Source organism: Mustela erminea, chromosome 16 (assembly GCF_009829155.1).
Source record: "Mustela erminea isolate mMusErm1 chromosome 16, mMusErm1.Pri, whole genome shotgun sequence".
NCBI lineage: Eukaryota > Metazoa > Chordata > Mammalia > Carnivora > Mustelidae > Mustela > Mustela erminea.
This window is the reverse complement of record NC_045629.1, coordinates 69,883,168-69,900,954: the sequence shown is the minus strand read 5'-3', so window position 1 is coordinate 69,900,954 and position 17,787 is coordinate 69,883,168. Positions and strand designations below refer to the sequence as shown.

Genomic DNA, 17,787 nt, shown 5'->3' with positions numbered 1-17,787 from the left:
ACTGTTTTGAATCAGCACTGTATGGTAAAGAGAGAAAAATCACTTTGCCTGAGCACTGACCCAAAGAAAAGGGAAAGCTACATCTTTGTCTTCTAGCAAACGCCGCCACTGCTGCCACCACCAGTTTAGAGACAGTAACTCTGGGTTTTATAAATATTCCCTCTGCTCCTCCTCCATCACTGAACACTGCCTGTAACGTCTCACTGGGTGTAACTTGTCCAACTAACATTTGCTTCTTACCTTTTCAGCTACCCTCTTCAGGATCTGACACTACAACAGCCGTAACAAATACAAAACCAAGGAAGTTGATAAAAGCTGCCTTCCATATCCTTTTTCAATAAATTTAAGAAGTATCATGGAACAGTGATGAAATCATTCTTAACCAACCATCGCTATGGCCAATGGTGCTGCAGAAGGATGGGGAAGGGTACAGCCAAAGGTCACGGAAGCTTCCTCTGTGTCAGTGTAGACAGAATTCTATGAGGCCTTCGAAGAAATTCTTGCAAGGAACACTACCCTTGTAATTTGGTCACAGGCAAAAAAATGAAGCAAAAAGCAAGGTGTGGGTGGCGCCAGCCCAGCGCTCTGTCTAGTACTTTCGAGTTTTTAACTCTCATCCACAGAGTGAAAGCCGGCCTCTGGAAGCAGCACCCAGGGACAAGCACATTAGCATTTCCAAGGTCAATTGCTGACAGGCTTAATTGTTTACAGCAACTAGAGTATTCTGGCTGCTGAAGTTAAGAGGCTTGACCTTTCTGGCTTGTCCAATACCAGAAGAAACTAATTTACCACATTAGCTACAAAATATCAAAAGTACTGTAGGAATGGAGTCAAATCAGCATGTGACATTTCCAACAGCATAAAACATTAACAGGATCCCCCAAAGTAAGTAATTTTAAGCTGGTTAAACAATTTGCGGAAAAACTTGAAATACCAATCATACCAGTGGTAGGGGAGTGACAAGTACAAAAAAAAAAAAAAAAAATCAATAAATGGTATTATCTCATTTTACCAAGTGGTTTGATTTGAATAGTCACCAAAACTACTAAAACGCTGCAAAGCTGGTTGATGTGACTGCCTTACAGACTCTTGTGTCCACTGACACTTCTGCGATCTCCTACAGCAGCCAGCTGCCAAATGTGGCTTTTAAGCATATGAAATGTGGCTGGTCCAGACTGAAATGGACTGAAGGATTCTGAACTTGCAGACATTAAAAAAAAAAAAAAAGGAAAAATAACTCAATTTTTATACTGATTACATGCTAAAAACTTATTTTAGATATACGGGATTAAATAAAATTATTACTAAAATTAAATTCTCTTTCTTACCTTTTGTAATGAGGATAACAAAAATTTAAATTGCACATGTGCCTCCCTCTAGATTTTTATTGGACAGTGCTGCAGTATATAAATAACGCTTTACACTTATGTAAAACACAAATATATAATTTCAGTTGTAAAGTACAGAGAAAAGATAAAGGCCTGAATGAAAAAAATAATCCTCTCTAGAATAATCAAACTGCTTTCAACTGTGAATCACCAACCTAATAAAAGCTCCTTTCAGCTTATCACCAGACAAAATTTTATTTTCTAAAAAGGAAACTGATGTTTCAAAATCAATTCTAAAGTCTGCTCTATTCTGCCTTGAGTTGTCATCTTTGCCTAACATTAAACTAGCCTTAATTTTTCCCAATGATCAAAGACACACGATAAAATGCTAGCCTAATTTTTAAGTCTGATCGAGTGATCTCAACTCAGTTTTTTCTGTATTAGTCATTATCATACCCTATTAGGTCACTAAAACCTAACTCACGCCTTTGCTCCAAAGATAAAAAAAAAAAAAATAGAATCAACAGAAAGAGTATTCTCAAGAGCCTAGAAACTTGGACAGTATTCAGATACTATACATACTCTGTTTCAAAAACTGAAAGACTCATTTACTATTTCAGAAAGTGACATCCCATTGTGAACAGGGGAGCTTAGCAAACAGGAGAGCACAGCAATCAATGATTTCCACACATTCCATCATTCAGAGAAACCATCCCAACTTTCAGGTTGTTACAGTCAGTAGAAGAAAGAAAATCTGGAGGTGCTGGGATGGTTGGAAATTTATGGGGTGAGGATGCAAAGCCAGAAGAGGGGAGGCAAGGCAAACAACCGCCCGAAGTTTCCTCTCCCCAGCTCTTAAAGACGAAACTACTCAACTTTCTGCCTGAGGAAGCCAGTAGGAAAGGAAAGCACATTTTCTACCTTTCCAGCTCCTAAAACTGCCCAAACACAATTAGCCCTCTAGCAGAAGGACCAAATGACCTAGGCTTGTGAACAGAATGTGTAAACCTTTTTAGAGAGGTTTTTAAATGTAATCAACAACAAAATCAAGATTCAGTAACTTAGAATAATAACTAACAAAGCTGCGGTGTATACTTCTGTCTTGTGACAGGGTCTACATGTATCACCAGTAAATGAAAATGAGTCGCCTGCATAATTGAAAACGAAGGTAGTGGAGATAATATGGTTGGTTAGTCCTCATTCCTGGAAGAGCTCATCTTAAAATGTAACCTTAACAATCCTATAGTTTCTCTGGTCTGATATAGTCAACATATGTTTGTTTTCTTAGATATACGGAATAACTCGGGCTCTAGGCTACAACATTCCAACCAGTTAGTGAGTGTTCCTTTTGCCCAATCCTCAAGTCTGCATTCAATAGTGGCCCTAAGGACGAAGGCTACCTCATAAGAAGTATTCTGGTGCCACCTAGTGGTGTATGTTTCCGGCCAAATAGGCAATGAGGTCAGGCCCGGGGTTCTCAAAATCTGGCGCTAGTGATCAGCAGCATCAACATCAGCATCACCTTGTTAGAATTGCAAATTCTTGGGCTCAACAGACCTGTTGAAACTCTGGTGGTGGGGTCCTGCAATATGTATTTTTTTTTAAAGGTTTTATTTATTCATTTGAGAGAGAAAGAGAGAGACAGAGCACAAAGCACAAGTAGAGGGAGAGGCAGAGGGAGAGGCAGAGGGAGAAGCAGGCTCCCCACTGAGCTGGGAGCCTGATGTAGGGCTGGATCCCAGGACCAGAGATCATGACCTGAGCTGAAGGCAGATGCTTAACCATCTAAGCCACCCAGGCGCCCCCTGCAATCTGTATTTTAATAAACCTCTAAGTGGTTCTGATGCACCCTCAGGTTTGAGAACCAACTGAATTAATTAGCTCTTACAGAAAAATTAAATGCCAAAGTCTTTAAAAAATGAAGTTTACAAATTAACAGAAGTGCTCAATTTCTAATTTTGGAAAACAACTTATTTTCTATACAGTGAATCCAAGTATCTCTATTTGGAGTAGAGTCTTCAAAGACACTTACTAACTAATTTATAAACGTTCAACACCTGATGAACATCAAGCCTCTGAAAATGTGAGAGGAACTCTCCGAGGTCTCAGCCCCAGGACACCAGGTTCAAAGGGAAGATCAGACATTAACAGAGCAAAATACAATATAAATGCAAAAACACCCCATGAAACAAAGAAAAAACATTAACTGGTTTCAGGATATGAGGATATGGCATGTTACCGCATAGTAAGTGGGGGCGGGGCTCATCTGGGAACACACGAAATGCCAAGAAGGAACAATACTGGTGACTTTTTAAGATTATTTGTTTTTTTATTATTTTTTTAAAGATTTTATTTATTTATTTGAGAGACTGAGTGAGTTAGAGAGAGAGCACATGAGCAGAGGGAGAGAGAGAAGCAGGTTCCCCTGCTGAGCAGAGAGCCCAATGCGAGACTTGATCCCAGGACCCTGGGACGATGACCTGAGCCAAACACAGACACTCAACAGACTTAGCCACCCGGGATATTTCTCTTTTTAAACATTTATTATCTATTTATTTGAGAAAGAGAGAGGGAGAGCACATGCACAAGTTGGTGGAGGGGCAAAGGGAGAGCAAGAGAGACAATCCTCAAGCAGACTCCCCACTGAGTGCAGAGCCCGACAGGGGCGGGATCACAGGACCCTGAGATCACTACCTGAGACAAGATCAAGTTGGATGCTTAACCAACTGAGCCACCCAAGCGCCCTGAATACTGCTAATTTTAATTAATAATCATCTACCCTAATGATAACGGATGCCACAGAAAAGTCCACTGTATGTATCTGCACTGTGCAATTGTGTTACAAAGTAATCAGGAGAAAAGCAGATCTCATGAAGCCTTGCTAAGTTGTTTATTTTCTATTTAGGTCTTAGAGGAAAACTTGTTTATCAAGTAGCAACTTAAAACACCCAGGGTTCAGTAAAAGCAGTCCCATAATTTATCTAAGATTGCATTTCTTTAAATTCAGCTTTACAGGGGCGTCTGGGTGGCTCAGTACATTAAGTGTTAAGTGTTTGACTTTGGCTCAGGTCATGATCTCAGGTTCCCAGGTCGGAGCCTGCATCTGGCTTCCAGCTGAGCAGGGATCCTGCTTCCCCCTCTCTCTCTACCCCTCCTCCCCCTGCAAATAACTAAATAAAATCTTTAAATTCAGCTTTATAGCATGCTCTCCTTTGGGGGGAAAAAAACACTCTCAATTTTAATATCTATTTACTCAAAAGAGCTACATATGTTTCTAAGTAAAAAACAAACAAAAACTGGATCAAGAAATCAGAATGGCCACCTCCACACTGTCGAAATTAAGTGCCATCCCTTACTCTGTGGCTCAAACTGTAAACCAATCATTTGGGAGGGAAAAAATCAACTCTGAAAAGCCAGCCTTGCAAACCCAAGTATGACTGGCAACATCAAAGACATGAATACAGGTGACATAAGTGTATAAAGGAAGTTCAAAGACTTGCTCTCTTGATTAGTTTTCATTTTGTACTTTTAAAATATTACTTTAAATATACAGAGACCAACTTTTTCATTCTAACATTTTAAGAGCAACTGCCCTTAATAGGATGAAGTTTCTGACAAAACTGTTCTTCTCAAACCTTTCCTGTACTGGCATTGAGGCATAAGGAGAGGCCACAGCTGGACGTACATTAATATTTTAGAATGGGGCCATTCCTCAATTTTATCTAACTAAACTTAAAGGGCTTCTGAAAATTGAATTGCTTAAAGATGATCATCACAACAACAATTTTTGGTAAATGAAGTCAGTACTTTTGCCTCAGAAAGCAGTACAGTATCTAAAAATTTAAAAATCCAAAAAATAAGCCCCAACTACTTGAAAAATCTCCTAATGTAAGAAATTCCATTTTGCAATTAGGTAAATAAGAAAGTATTCCCAGAATACCAACACATTCAGAGAAAAAAAGAGATATGGTGGCACTAAGGGTCTACTGCTTAAACACCACACACTATAACATAACTCAGGGAAAAGTGATCATTTCAAATGAGCTCTAAGTTGAATGGGGACAGCAACCTGCTTTAGAAATATGCAACCAAAACAGTTGCATAGTCACCCCCCCCCAAGTGTGTGGGAACAAGAACCCCTATATCTCCCATCCAAGTACTAACCAGGCCCGACCCTGCTTAGCTTCCAAGATCAGACGAGATCGGGCGCGTTCAGGGTGAAGAACCCCTGTATCAACAATTTAATAATATAGTAACAAGAGATCCACAGTACCAAGTGAGAAAATGATACCCACATGATCACCACCACCTCGCCTAGCAAAGCTCATTTTAATTTGTGATGAAACTGGGGAACCCAAAAAGTAAACAGGAAGGGTACCAATCTTACAAGGCTAAGAGGAAAAGGGAACAGTTCTGTTATGAAGGTGATTTATGGACTTTCACACACGCTCTTCTGCACTTTAATTTCCCCCAAGCCCTTCACTGCTGTCCAACAGCACAGTCAACTGGTTCAGACTCCAGTCTCTTCTCTTACGGCTGCAGATTTTATGATGACTTTTATCCAGGCCTCCTACCAAAGCTAAAGCCAAAGATCCGAAAACAGACTACAGATCAGGCTGGGAAGGGTCAGATCTAGAGAAGCTACCCACTAAACATTATGGGTGACTTCGGCTGCCAGCCACGAATGAACGACAGGCCTGGAATCTGATGTCCTGTGGTGAGGACGAGAAAGCTGGACAAAATATATGAGACAGCCGCTTTCAAACAGTGGGAACACAGGGAGAGCAGAACCGTGAGCCTCCCAGAAAGGGACAAACAAATTAGGTAAGTCCTGCATTCGCCTGCCTCCCTGCACGAGGGAAGAAGCAGCCAAGCAGAGAAGGAAAGTCTTGAAGGACCAAGGAGACAGAAACTGGAGTTCAGGGAAACTAAGACAACAGGGGTTTTCAAGACAGAGCACCAAAAGGGAGCTACCACAAAGAGAGAGTGCTCTAGGATCTGCAGCGATCTCCTCAATCCTAAACCACTGAGAAACAATTGCTGGGAGCTGTAAAGTGAACAATTCCCCGAACTCACACAGAACTGGAAGGCATTCGAATTCCATCTGGCAGAGTGGAGCTATCTCACAGAACCCTCTGGGCAGTCAACAGAGATGCAGAAAGGCCAAGCTCCAGAAGCAGGTTAAAGTGGCCTTCAAATAAATTGACACTAACTTGACCCGCACTAACGAAGTCTAACAACCAGCCTGGAAAGGACTGGTGTAATCCACAAATTACTCTGATGCCTGCCAAAACAAACGCCGTGTAACTCTTTATCGGTAGACAACAAAATCCAAACACTCAACAACATAAGACACACAATGTCCATGGGAAGAAGGAACGACAGGAAAGACAGAATTAGCAGAGGAGGATATTAAAACAACTATTATAAATATGCTCCATATACTCCAGAATATAGAGGAAAACATGAACATAATAAGAGAATAGAAGATTCTATTTCATTCTTTTTTATGTCTACAGTTGAAAAATCCAGTGTCTGAAATTTAAAATTCATTGCATAAAATTAACAACAGAGACTGTAGGAGACAAGACCAATGAACCTGAAGGCATAGCCACAGACACTATTAAAACTGAAGCCAGACAGAAAAAAAAGACCTAAAAAAAAAAAAAAAAAAAAAAAAACAATCAAGCCTCAGTGACTTACAGGACATTATCAAGCTGTCCAATATACATATAATTAGAGTCCCAGAAGAAAAGGATAGGGGAGGGACTATAAAAAACTATCTGAAGGGGCGCCTGGGTGGTTCAGTGGGTTAAAGCCTCTGCCCCGCATCGGGCTCTCTGCTCCACCGGCAGCCTGCTCCCCCCCACCCAACTGCCTGCCTCTCTGCCTATTTGTGAGCTCTCTCGGTCAAATAAATAAATAAAATCTTAAAAACAAAAAAACAAAACAAAAAAAAACAACAACTATCTGAAGAAATAGTGGCAGGAGTGCCTGGGTGGCTCAGCTGGTTAAACATCCAACTCTTGGTTTTGGCTCAGGTCAGGATGTCAGGTTAGTGGGATGCAGCCCTGTGTAGGGCTCTGCACTCGGCATAGAATCTGCTTGAGATTCTTGCTCTCCCTCTGCCCCTTCCCCTGCCTGCACAGGATCTCTCTCTCTATCTCTATCTCTCAAAATAAGTTAGGAAAAAAAAAAAGAAATAGTGGCAGAAATTTTTCTGAATTTGGTCAAAACTATAGGTCCACCAGTCCATAAAAGCTTAAGGAACACTAGACAAAAAAAACAAAATCACACAAAATCATATAACAATCAAATGGCTAAAAACCACATAAAATACTGTTGCTCCCCCGCCTCCATATATAAAATTTAAAAAACCGTAATCCAAAGGCAGCAAATTAACAGCTTTCTAAATCTTCTGATTGAAAAATGTTGATAAAGTTCATCAAACTCAATTTTTCTATTTTGGTAGAGACCTTCCTGTGCCTGTACCCCTAACATAACCTTAGTCTGTCTACCAAGTAGTCAAGCATGAACAGAGTTAAACGAATGCAAAATAATTTTATTATAATTTTATATTAATGCATTTGCATACCTTACAGTTCACAAATGTCACACACTTTAGATTGTATGCTCCTTGAGATCAGGAACCTTCATGGTTCAGCCTGCAAAATTTCTAGTACAGTTTCTACTGGCACATAACTATCTGAAGACACATGAATGAGTCGAGCTCATTTTATCCTCAGTACATGGTTATGTGTTATGTAGAACAAGATGAGAAAACCGATGCCCAGAGGGAATCAATGACTGTCCCAGGAACACTTGAAAGGTGAGCAGTATCTCACATCCCTAGAGTGATTCCTCCATACAGGGTTATCCCAAAGTAGACACAAACGAAGTAACTTTTGTTACTTACTCTGAGTTTCCACTAGATCCAAGGCAACACTAGAAGCTGTATCCATTCCAGAGCTGATACAGGACTGGAAGTTTTTCAAAGAGGAGAGAGCAGATTCTATACCACTGAAGGATATAAAACCAGTTGAACCTGAACTTGAACTGGAACGTCCCGGCATCTTGAAGTTATTACCTAAGTTTTCAAACACAATGAAATAAGATTTAGGAGTCAGAATAATAATGTTATAGAAAAATAATACTGCTGTAAACGTCCACATGAATGTATCTAATAGCCCACTAATGCCACAGTATTATATACATTCTATATCCCTGGAGGGGACACCAAAGCATTGTGCTGTCATGTGGGCCACCAAACACAGATGCACCCAATACATGGGGAAGCTAAGTGTTTTCATTTTTCAAAGGAGGGAGAATACTCTCTTTCAAAATATTCCCTGGTTCTCCGAAGAATTTAACAACAGCACAGTTCTCAACTGAAGGGGTGAGAAAAAGTAACTACTTGTATGATGCATTTTTCTAAAAACTGAAAACAGTAATAATAAAATAGTTTAATAGGGAGAACTTCAAAACCTGTAATTTTTAACGTGCCTGACATATATGCATATTTAATTCTGAAAACTGTAAATATATAAATATAAATAAAAAACACATATTATATATAGACATTGTATATATTCCTGACAATCCTCTGGGTTCTAACAGATTTACAGACTTGGTTAGATCCCAGATTCTGTCAGTAAAAGCAGAATTTATCTACATTACAAAGTATGGGGGTGATATGGAATAAGGGTCAAGTATACAGCTTCTAGAACGAGACTATCTGAATTCAAAGCCTGATTTTCCCAGTTAAGTAACTGAATGACTTTAGGCAAATTATTTAACCTCTCAGTGTTTCATTTTTCCCTTCCTAAAATTGGAATCATGCAGTGCCCACCTCCAGGGTTACTGTGAGAACAGAATGAGATAAGGTGTATAATAAAACACTCAGAATAATGTCCAGCATGTGGAAGCAAGTATTAACATCAACTTCATCATTATAACCCGATAAGCAAGAATATGGAGTAGGGGCGCCTGGGTGGCTCAGTGGGTTAAGCCTCTGCCTTCGGCTCAGGTCATGACCCCAGGGTCTTGGGATCGAGCCCCACATCGGGCTCCCTGCTCAGCAGGGAACCTGCTTCCCTTCCTCTCTCTGCCTGCCTCTCTGCCTACTTGTGATCTTTGTCGTCAAATAAATAAAATCTTTGAAAAAAAAAAGAATACAGAGTAGTGCTTGAGAGAATGGACACTGAACAGAGACGCTTGGAAATCCGGTCTCATCCATACCTTTTATAACTGCACGTCGCTGTTTAAGTTGCTTACCTTCTGTATCTTCAGTCTGCTCTGGTGTAAAAGGAAATAATCATATCTATTTCACAGCATTATTGAGGATAAATTAAATGTAGTTTTCTAAAACTTGTCTGATCTTAAGAATCAGTTGAAATGCTTATTAAAAATATAAATTTATATATAGGTACTATCTCAGACTTACTGAACCAAAGTCCCTGGTGGACACTCCGAGGAAACCTGTATTTTTATGAACTGCCCCCAGGTGATTCTTGAAATCAAACAAGTATGGAAAACACTGAGATCATTGCATCTCCCCCCAGATTTTATGTTGAGAGCCTAACCCCCATTATGATGGTAATTAGAAATGAGGCCTTTGGGAGATAATTAGGTTTAGATGCCCTGAGGCTAGAGCCCTCAGGAAAGGATTAGTGTCCTTATTAGGAGAGGAAGAGACACCCCAGTTCTCTCTCTCCACCACCACATAGCAAGAAGGGGGGTGACTGAAAGCCAGAAAGAGGGCCCTAATCCAGGCTAAGTGGGAGTGTCTACCACATAGAAGCTATCTTCATTATGTGCATGCAAAATTCACATTACTCTAATGCAACTCTACATTTGCAGAGACTTGGGCAAAAACTTCCTTCTGTAACTCTGGAGTATTTCCAGGGAGAAGATTCAGAATGAGAAGCAAAGGGAATACATGGAGTAGACCCACTCTTCCCTCTTTCTCCCACTAAGTACAGTTAAGTACATAATTCACAGGACAACCCCCCTTCCCCAAAGAATCATCTTGCCCAAAATGTCAATGATGGGGTGGTTGAGAAACCTTGGGTTTAAATCAACCTCCTCTTGGAGCCTTCCCCAGTAACAATAAACTCTTTGTTCCCTGTACCTATAGTTTCCAAGAAAGTTTAAAACAGGGCTTCCTGAGTTTTTCCCCAAGCATGTTATTTTGCCTCCACTAACAGGTCTTGTCTTTGGCCATTCTGGCTGCTGTAACGAAACACCAGACTAGTAGCTTATTCATAAACAACAGAAATTTATCTCTCACAGTTCTGAAGGCTGGAAAGTCCAAGACCAAGGTGCCAAAAAGGTCAAGGTCTGGTGAAGGCCCTCTTCCCGGTTCAGAGGCCCCATGCCTTCTCACTCTTTGTCTTCACACAGTAGAAGGTGCAAGGGAGCTTTGAGGAACCTCTTTTACAAAGGCACTAATTCCATTCAGGAGGGCTCCACCCTCTTGACCTAAGCACCTCTCAAAGGCCCCACATCCAAATACCATCACACTGATACTGGCGTCTCAACATATGAATGAGGGAAGCCGAAGGCCAGACATTGTCAGACCCCAGCAGGTCTAAGATTGGCTTCAGGCAGGAGCCGTCAGTTATTACAGTTTCCCTCTCTCATCTTTCTGCACAGCACAGTGATAGGCAAAGAGCAAACAATTTACAGACATTCTGCTGAATCTCCTTCAAATCACAGGGGCCTGTACAAGTCCAGGCAGAGCTGTCTCCTTCTTCGAGATGCAAGGATCCGTCTTTCTTTATGAAACCTTCTCTTATCCATATATGCAATAGCTCGCTCCCTCCCTCATGCTACTACTCTCCCTCTCTCTCCCTTACACACACACACACACACACACACACACACACACTTCTTTATAAAACTCAGTAAAACTCATCACAATCATTTGTTCACATGACTGGCCGTCACTCTTCACCCAACTTATACTAGAACTCTGACACGTTCCACAGCAGACAGCTCCCCACACAAAACAGGCAATCGATAAAGAACTGAGGAGAGTCACCACAGTAACAGCGACCACCTTTCCGAGGTCCTCTCCAGTGCGCCATAACCTGCTGCCTGGCGCTTCACTCTCATGGTCGCTAAGGTTCTCAACCATTTCTAGAAGAGAAAAGGGAAACTGAGGCCCAGAGAGCTTATTTGAACGACCTGTCCGAGGCCCAGCTTTTGAAGACAGCTCAAACCACATTAGCCTGCATCAATAATTCGTGAACTTCCCCCCACTCGGATCGAAGGATGGAGAGATGACGCCTCAGGAAGGGAGGCAGCCTGCCCGAGCCTCCCTGCTCGACGTGCAAAGAGCCAGGCAGGACCACAGCCCAGGCGGACAGACCCCAGCTCAGGGCACCCGCGGAGAGTCCGAGAGGGAGGAGACACTTTCCTCCACCCTCGCCGTCGCCACCCCCAGCTTCTGCCTTACCTGGACGCCCGACCCAGCTCGGTCTCGCTGCACCCGGACTGTCCACACCGGACCCCAACTGCTTCCTCAACTCCCTTCCCCAGTCGCTGAAACTGCGAGCGCGGGCTCGGGCGTCATCAGCCGTCGCCCGCCAGCGGTCACATGACGCCCCGCCCCGCTCTCCGGCCCTCTGGTCATGTGACCGCCAGGGGAGCCAGAGGCGGAAGCCGGGGTCCCGCCGGCTGGCGATCGGGGGCTGCGGAGAGAGGGGTACCCGTGCGGAGAGGGAGGGGTCGGGACCCGGGTGCCGACCTCGCCCGCGATCGACGGCCGCACCTGTGCGTACTGGCGCGGCCCGGGTGACAGGTGAGTTGGGGCGGGATGCGCTCTGCGTTCCCTCTGCCCCTCCCCAGCCCCGGGCAGGGCCGCGCGGGCCGGAGGGACGTTTGTGGCGTGGGGTGCCGTCTGGATGCAGAGCCTGGTTTGGAGGACTGAGGGGCCTCCGATGGCGGGGCTGCAGTCCAGGCTCTCCACCTCCACGTAGGTGGAAATGATTTTCCACGCTGTCTGGGTGGCTTTGGGAAGTGATACTCAGCTGCTTGGCCCGCATCTGCTCATTCCATGTTCTCAGGAGCCGTGCTGGGTAGACATTGTTATTCCTGCATTCACTGTGGAGAAAACGGAGCGGTTGGCGAGGGGCTTTAGAGTCTGATGGACCTGGGTTTGAATTCTAGTTCTGCCGTCGGCTGTGCATTTGAGCAAGTCATTGTTCCCTCTGTGCACCTTAATTCCCTCACCTGTGTCATGCTGGTGCCAAAGTTCTCTGCATTTCGGAAAATAGTTCCGAGGGTCCTGACTGGTGTAAGGGATGGTTGAAAACATAAACCAAGTTACGGATCCCGTAATGGAGCCGGATTTCCCGATTCCAGGTGCACGGAGTTTCCTCCAGCATAGGTGATGGGGTCATGAGAAGGGACGGAGAGGTGTTTCTGCCTCTCCCCACAACCAGGAGCACCTTCTGTTTTTCCATCTCCTGTCTTTTCCTGGATTTATGAATGGGACTAGAGTGATCAGGCTTGTTTCAGAACTTTTCTGGAAGAGAGTTGTCAGTCACTTTTATCTTGATAAACAACCATTACATTTTGTTCCTGATAATGGATAAGTGGAGACCAGTGCTTCCTTCTTTATGGAACTGAGGTTTTATGAAAGGATAAAAATAGACCTATCTTCTTTTGTCCTCTGAGTAGGGCACACAGTGGTTTGTCCCAGGGCAATTTAATTTCCTTCAGATTTCAGTTCTGTTCTTACTGGATAATTGCCATGCTGCATTCTTGAAAGATGTTCTCCTTTGTCTAGGCTTATTTTCCAAACTGCAAACCACAGCTCCATACCAAATTCTTTAAAATAAGTTGTGGCTGCTTTTGGGGGTGCCTTGTAAAAGAAAAGTAGGAAATTGAGTAGGCTCTCTGATTTCATTTCATGCCAAGTAGTAACACCGTCTATATGGAGAAAAACTGGTCTTTATGAATTTTCTTCATCTCTAGAACCAAGAGAACCACTAAATGGAAGATTTAATATAGGTTCTCCTATAGTGTTTTTCTGCATCTCATTCTAGAGTGATTTTTTTTTTAAATCTCAACTAAGTCTTAGCACCTTCTATAAAGCCACCAAATTCTGAGATCACTGCCACACCATTAGACATCTTTAGTGTTGGTTCTTGGGTTCTGTTCTTTACGGCAAGTTTTTAAACCAGCAGTGGGGTATCTACCAAATACTCTGACCAAATAATATTTTGAATGTTGCCTACAGTATAAGGGTTTTAAGAATTAAAATAAGCGGTAAACAAAAGTCTTGACCTATGTTATTATTCCAGGCCTAAGCGAACCTGACAGTCTGCATGCAGGTGCTGAGTGTATCTGTTCGTCCTTTTTTTGGGGGGGGGGTGGTAGGGGAAGAAGTCAGGTAATGTTATTTTGCTTTAAGGTATTTTCTCCATGGTCCCAGTGCCTATCCTGTATTGAGATCCAAAATCTGGTAGCAGTGACCAATTAAACATAGCTTGCTCATCTTACAAGTGTGTCCTGGAGTTTCATCCTGCTTAGGCCTGGGTCTTCAGAGGACTTCAGGACTTTTTTTTTCCCATTTGTCATTATTTTCCCCCTTCCCTTGTATCACTTTCTCAGCCAGACCATTCCAGTGCAAAAAATGGGATGAAATTGGGGTGCCTGGCTGGCTCAGACAGTAGAGCATGTGGTTTTTGACCTCAGGGTGAGTTCGAACCCCACTCTGGGGGTAGAGTTTACTTTAAAAAAAAAAATGGAATGAAAAAAATGAAATTATCTGAAATTCAGTGTGTTAAAGATCAGTGTGGCTTAACAAGTAAACATCATGAGAAAATGAAAGGACTTGTTAATAATTTATGCCTTAATGTGTACTAAAGGATACCCTCATGAGACAAAGTTCTAGACAACCATAGTGGCTTCTCAGCATTCCCTGCTCTTGGACTAACCCCATCCACCTCCTCTGATCTGCACATCTGTCCTTTGTTCACTCTGCACTAGCCACATCAGCCACTTGGCTGTTCCTTAAGCACATTGAACACATGGCTGCCCTGGGGCTTTTGCATTTACTTGTAAACCTGCTTGGAATGCCCTTCTTCCTGATGATTATCGATTGTAAAATAGCAAACTACCCCAAAACTAGTGGCTTAAGACAAAAAGAAAAAAAAAAGAAAATATCTATTGGCTTATAGTTTCTGTGGTCAGGAATCGGTGATGTGGCTTAGCTAGGTGCCTTTGGCTCAGGGGCTCTTGGGAGGTTTAGTCTGGCTGTGAATAGAAGCTGTCATCTTATCTGAAGGCTCAGCTGGGGTTCTGGGGGATTCTGTGTTCAAGCTCATTCAAGTGGTTGTTGGCAGGCCTCTCACTCTCTCATCACTGGGCTCTCTCACAACATGACAGCTTCCTTCCTCCAGAACAAACAAACTAGGGAGGATGCCCCAGCCAGAAGTCACCATTTTTTGGTGATCTAAGCTCAGAAGTTGTATCTTTCATATCTGCCTTATTCTGTTCCTTAGGAGTCAGTAAGTCACACTCAAGGAAAGGGGCCCACCCAGGGCATGAACAAGGAGTTGGAGGTCATCAGGGATTGCCCTAGGGGCTGCTCACCACACTCAAATACCCTTCCTGCTTGCTTCCTCATTTCCTTCTGGTCCCTGCTCAAATATCTGACCAGAGAGGCTTTGACAAACTTTGTAAAACAGCCCACACTCCATTTCTTTATCATGCGGTTCTTCACAGCAGTGATCACAGCCTGATACATAATGCACTTATTTATTATCTCTGCCCCATTCCCAGTAGTATGTAGGCTTTATGCGAGCAAGAATTTAGTTCTGTTCGCTGCAGTATCCTCAGGTCCTAAAACCATGCTTGACACCTGGGAGGCACTGGGTGCATATTTGTTGAATGAATGAGTCTATGTCAATGCTTCCACCTGTTAGAATCCAAAAGGCAACTAGCAGTAGATAACCCATAAAAATAGTTCATTTTACAAGGATCGCAGAGGTCCGTAGTGCCACAGTTGAATCAGCAAGTCAAGAACATCAACAAGAATTTAGATTCTTTCTCTTCTTCCAAACCACCACCAGCAGGTTTTTGCCTTTTTTTCTTTTAGGCTTGTCACCCCGTGACCTTGCCTTGTCAGGCAAGATGTGTTCATTGGACCACATTCAAAGGCAAGAAAGAGAGGGCTTAGCCAGAGGAAAAAGAGGAATTTCTCTTCATGCTTCTTTCCTTGTAGCAAGAGGAAAAAGAATACATTTCCCATAAGGCCTATCATAGACTTCTTACATCTCATTGGCCGAAATTGAGTCACATGTCTTCAGGGGCTTTGGGAAAATAAGAACCCACTTGTTTCCTCCTCTATAGGAAGAAAGGAAAAGGAGGGAGGACATTCTTGTTGGAGAGCCAACAGCCTCCCAGTAAATTAAAACATTCCTAAGTATTGAATCAATAATAAGAGACTTACAGAAGGGAGAAAGAAAACCTTTAAGGGTTATCCAGGTACTAGATAACTATAGTAGGTAGCTCAACATGAGCAAACTTTTAACATATGTGACAGGGGTTGGGGAATGTTTTGCTAGGACTGCAGAGCAAGCCCCCCTCCTGTCAAAAAAGTCTTTCCACATCTGGTTTTGTGTGCGATGAAGTCCTCATTATTTCATTGTTACCTATTTGAGTCCCTGCAGCTGGATTACATATGAACATAAAAGTTGGCATTGATATAAAAATTGTAATGAGTTGACCACTTAGAATCTTATTTCTTCTTACTCAGATATTTGTGTCCTAAAGGGTCTAGTAGGTTGAATTCCTATATTTTTGTTGGTCAGTCATCTTAATGTCATGTTGATAGAACACAGTACCAGTACAAAATTCAAGTGCAAATCCTGAGAAGTACACAGGCCTTCATGAAGCTGAAAAATAATTGAGGCTTCCCTGAAGTTGACCACAGTGACCTAGCTAAATTAACAGTTAGAGGAGAGAAATACAAAAAAGATGATGACAAAATGAACATTTCCAAAGATAATGATTTGAAAAAGAGTTGGGAGAAGACTTTGAGAAAGTGAATGCTATCTTGAACATTTTTTACAAAAATTATCTTTTTCTAAGATCGTGCTATGAGAGTCAACCATGGAGTAAAAGATACTGTATTATCAAAGTCACAATTCGGTGAAATCAACTTTTGACTCATTTTTGGTTTTTTCCTTGAATTAGAATATATTTTACCCTAAATTTTGTTATGTGTGAAACTTACTTTCATAAGTTTTAATGGTACCATTCCGAGATACCTTTCTAATCAAAACTTTTCCACAGCTTAGCTCAAAATATTTGCCCTTACTTTAAAGTCACTCAGTAGTATTCCTCGGGCATATGTTAGCCTCCTCTACCTGACATATGAGAAAAACATTTTTAAAAGTTGTTCTCTTTCCTAATTCTGGTGGATTTGAAGACATAATTCTCTTTTTCCAAAGGTAAAACAAGTGTAAGCAAAGGTAGAACAACTCCTACAAGGAAAACGTAATAATCAGTGCCCAGTTTAGGGCACATTGGTAGCACGAATGCTCAGTGGGTCCTCTCAAGCTCAGGGATCAGCTTCATCAGGTCTTTTCTCATGGGGAGAAGTGGATAAGGGATCAAGAAAGAGGCTGAGTGTACATTGAGCAAAGTCCCTCAACATGGAAAAGTAGAAGAGTGGAGGATAAATGCCCTCCCTTATATCGGAACACATTCTTTTTTTTTTTTTTTTTAACGATTAATTATTTGAGAGAGAGAGCATGAGCATGAGAAGGAAAAGCAGACTCCCCGCTGAGCAGGGAGCCCGATGTGGGGCTCGATCCCAGGACCCTGCCATCATGACTTGAGCCGAAGGCAGGCACTTACCTGACTGAGTCACCCAGGCGCCCCTCTTGTTTGTTTTAATTTCTCTTAAGTGGGTTAGGGAGGAAAATCTTACGGATATGTTACACGCACTCCCTTTACAAATAGAGGTTTTTATACTTTTCTTTTGCGATACAGGTTTTTTAATGGAGCAGCCAATTGTCAACAGACCTGGATTCATCTCGTGATTTATAGACGCCAGCTCTGAGCCTGTGAAACATTCCTACCAGCCAGGCCCTGAATAGAGTACATCCTCCCCATCATGTTGGACTTTCTAGCTGAGAACAACCTCTGTGGCCAGGCAATCCTCAGGATTGTTTCCTGTGGCAACGCCATCATTGCTGAGCTTTTGAGGCTTTCTGAGTTTATTCCCGCTGTGTTCAGATACAGAGACCGAGCCGATCAACAGAAATACGGAGATATCATATTTGATTTCAGCTATTTTAAGGTAATCTTCCTCCATAGCATTTTTACCACCATATTGTCTGTAAAAGCATGCTTTCCCTGGGAACCATGAGATACTGAAAGGTGAAGTAATTATGGAGAAAGAGTTAAAGAGGAAAGCTTTTAAACCAAATTTAATATC

General features: G+C 42.4%; 2 protein-coding genes across 6 annotated transcripts in view; one reads left to right on the top strand and one right to left on the bottom strand.

The window, feature by feature from the left end:
- NSMCE2 (NSE2 (MMS21) homolog, SMC5-SMC6 complex SUMO ligase) overlaps nucleotides 1-11,910 on the bottom strand; it is a 213,731-nt gene extending 201,821 nt beyond the window's left edge. For 2 of the 4 annotated variants that reach the window (XM_032315665.1, XM_032315666.1), the window contains exons 1-2: nucleotides 11,788-11,910; nucleotides 8,245-8,415 (exon numbers count right to left, since the gene is read on the bottom strand). In XM_032315665.1, coding sequence (XP_032171556.1) covers nucleotides 8,245-8,401 — 157 coding nt within the window. In that variant the 5' untranslated portion in view covers nucleotides 8,402-8,415; nucleotides 11,788-11,910. Of the gene's footprint in view, nucleotides 1-8,244; nucleotides 8,416-11,787 lie in introns of those variants that run through there. The other 2 variants (XM_032315667.1, XM_032315668.1) reach the window with 2 other exon arrangements.
- Nucleotides 11,911-11,942: 32 nt separating this feature from the next.
- Nucleotides 11,943-17,787, top strand: part of WASHC5 (WASH complex subunit 5) — a 59,428-nt gene continuing 53,583 nt past the window's right edge. For both annotated transcript variants that reach the window (XM_032315661.1, XM_032315662.1), the window contains exons 1-2: nucleotides 11,943-12,132; nucleotides 17,340-17,649. In XM_032315661.1, coding sequence (XP_032171552.1) covers nucleotides 17,464-17,649 — 186 coding nt within the window. In that variant the 5' untranslated portion in view covers nucleotides 11,943-12,132; nucleotides 17,340-17,463. The remainder of the gene's footprint in view (nucleotides 12,133-17,339; nucleotides 17,650-17,787) is intronic.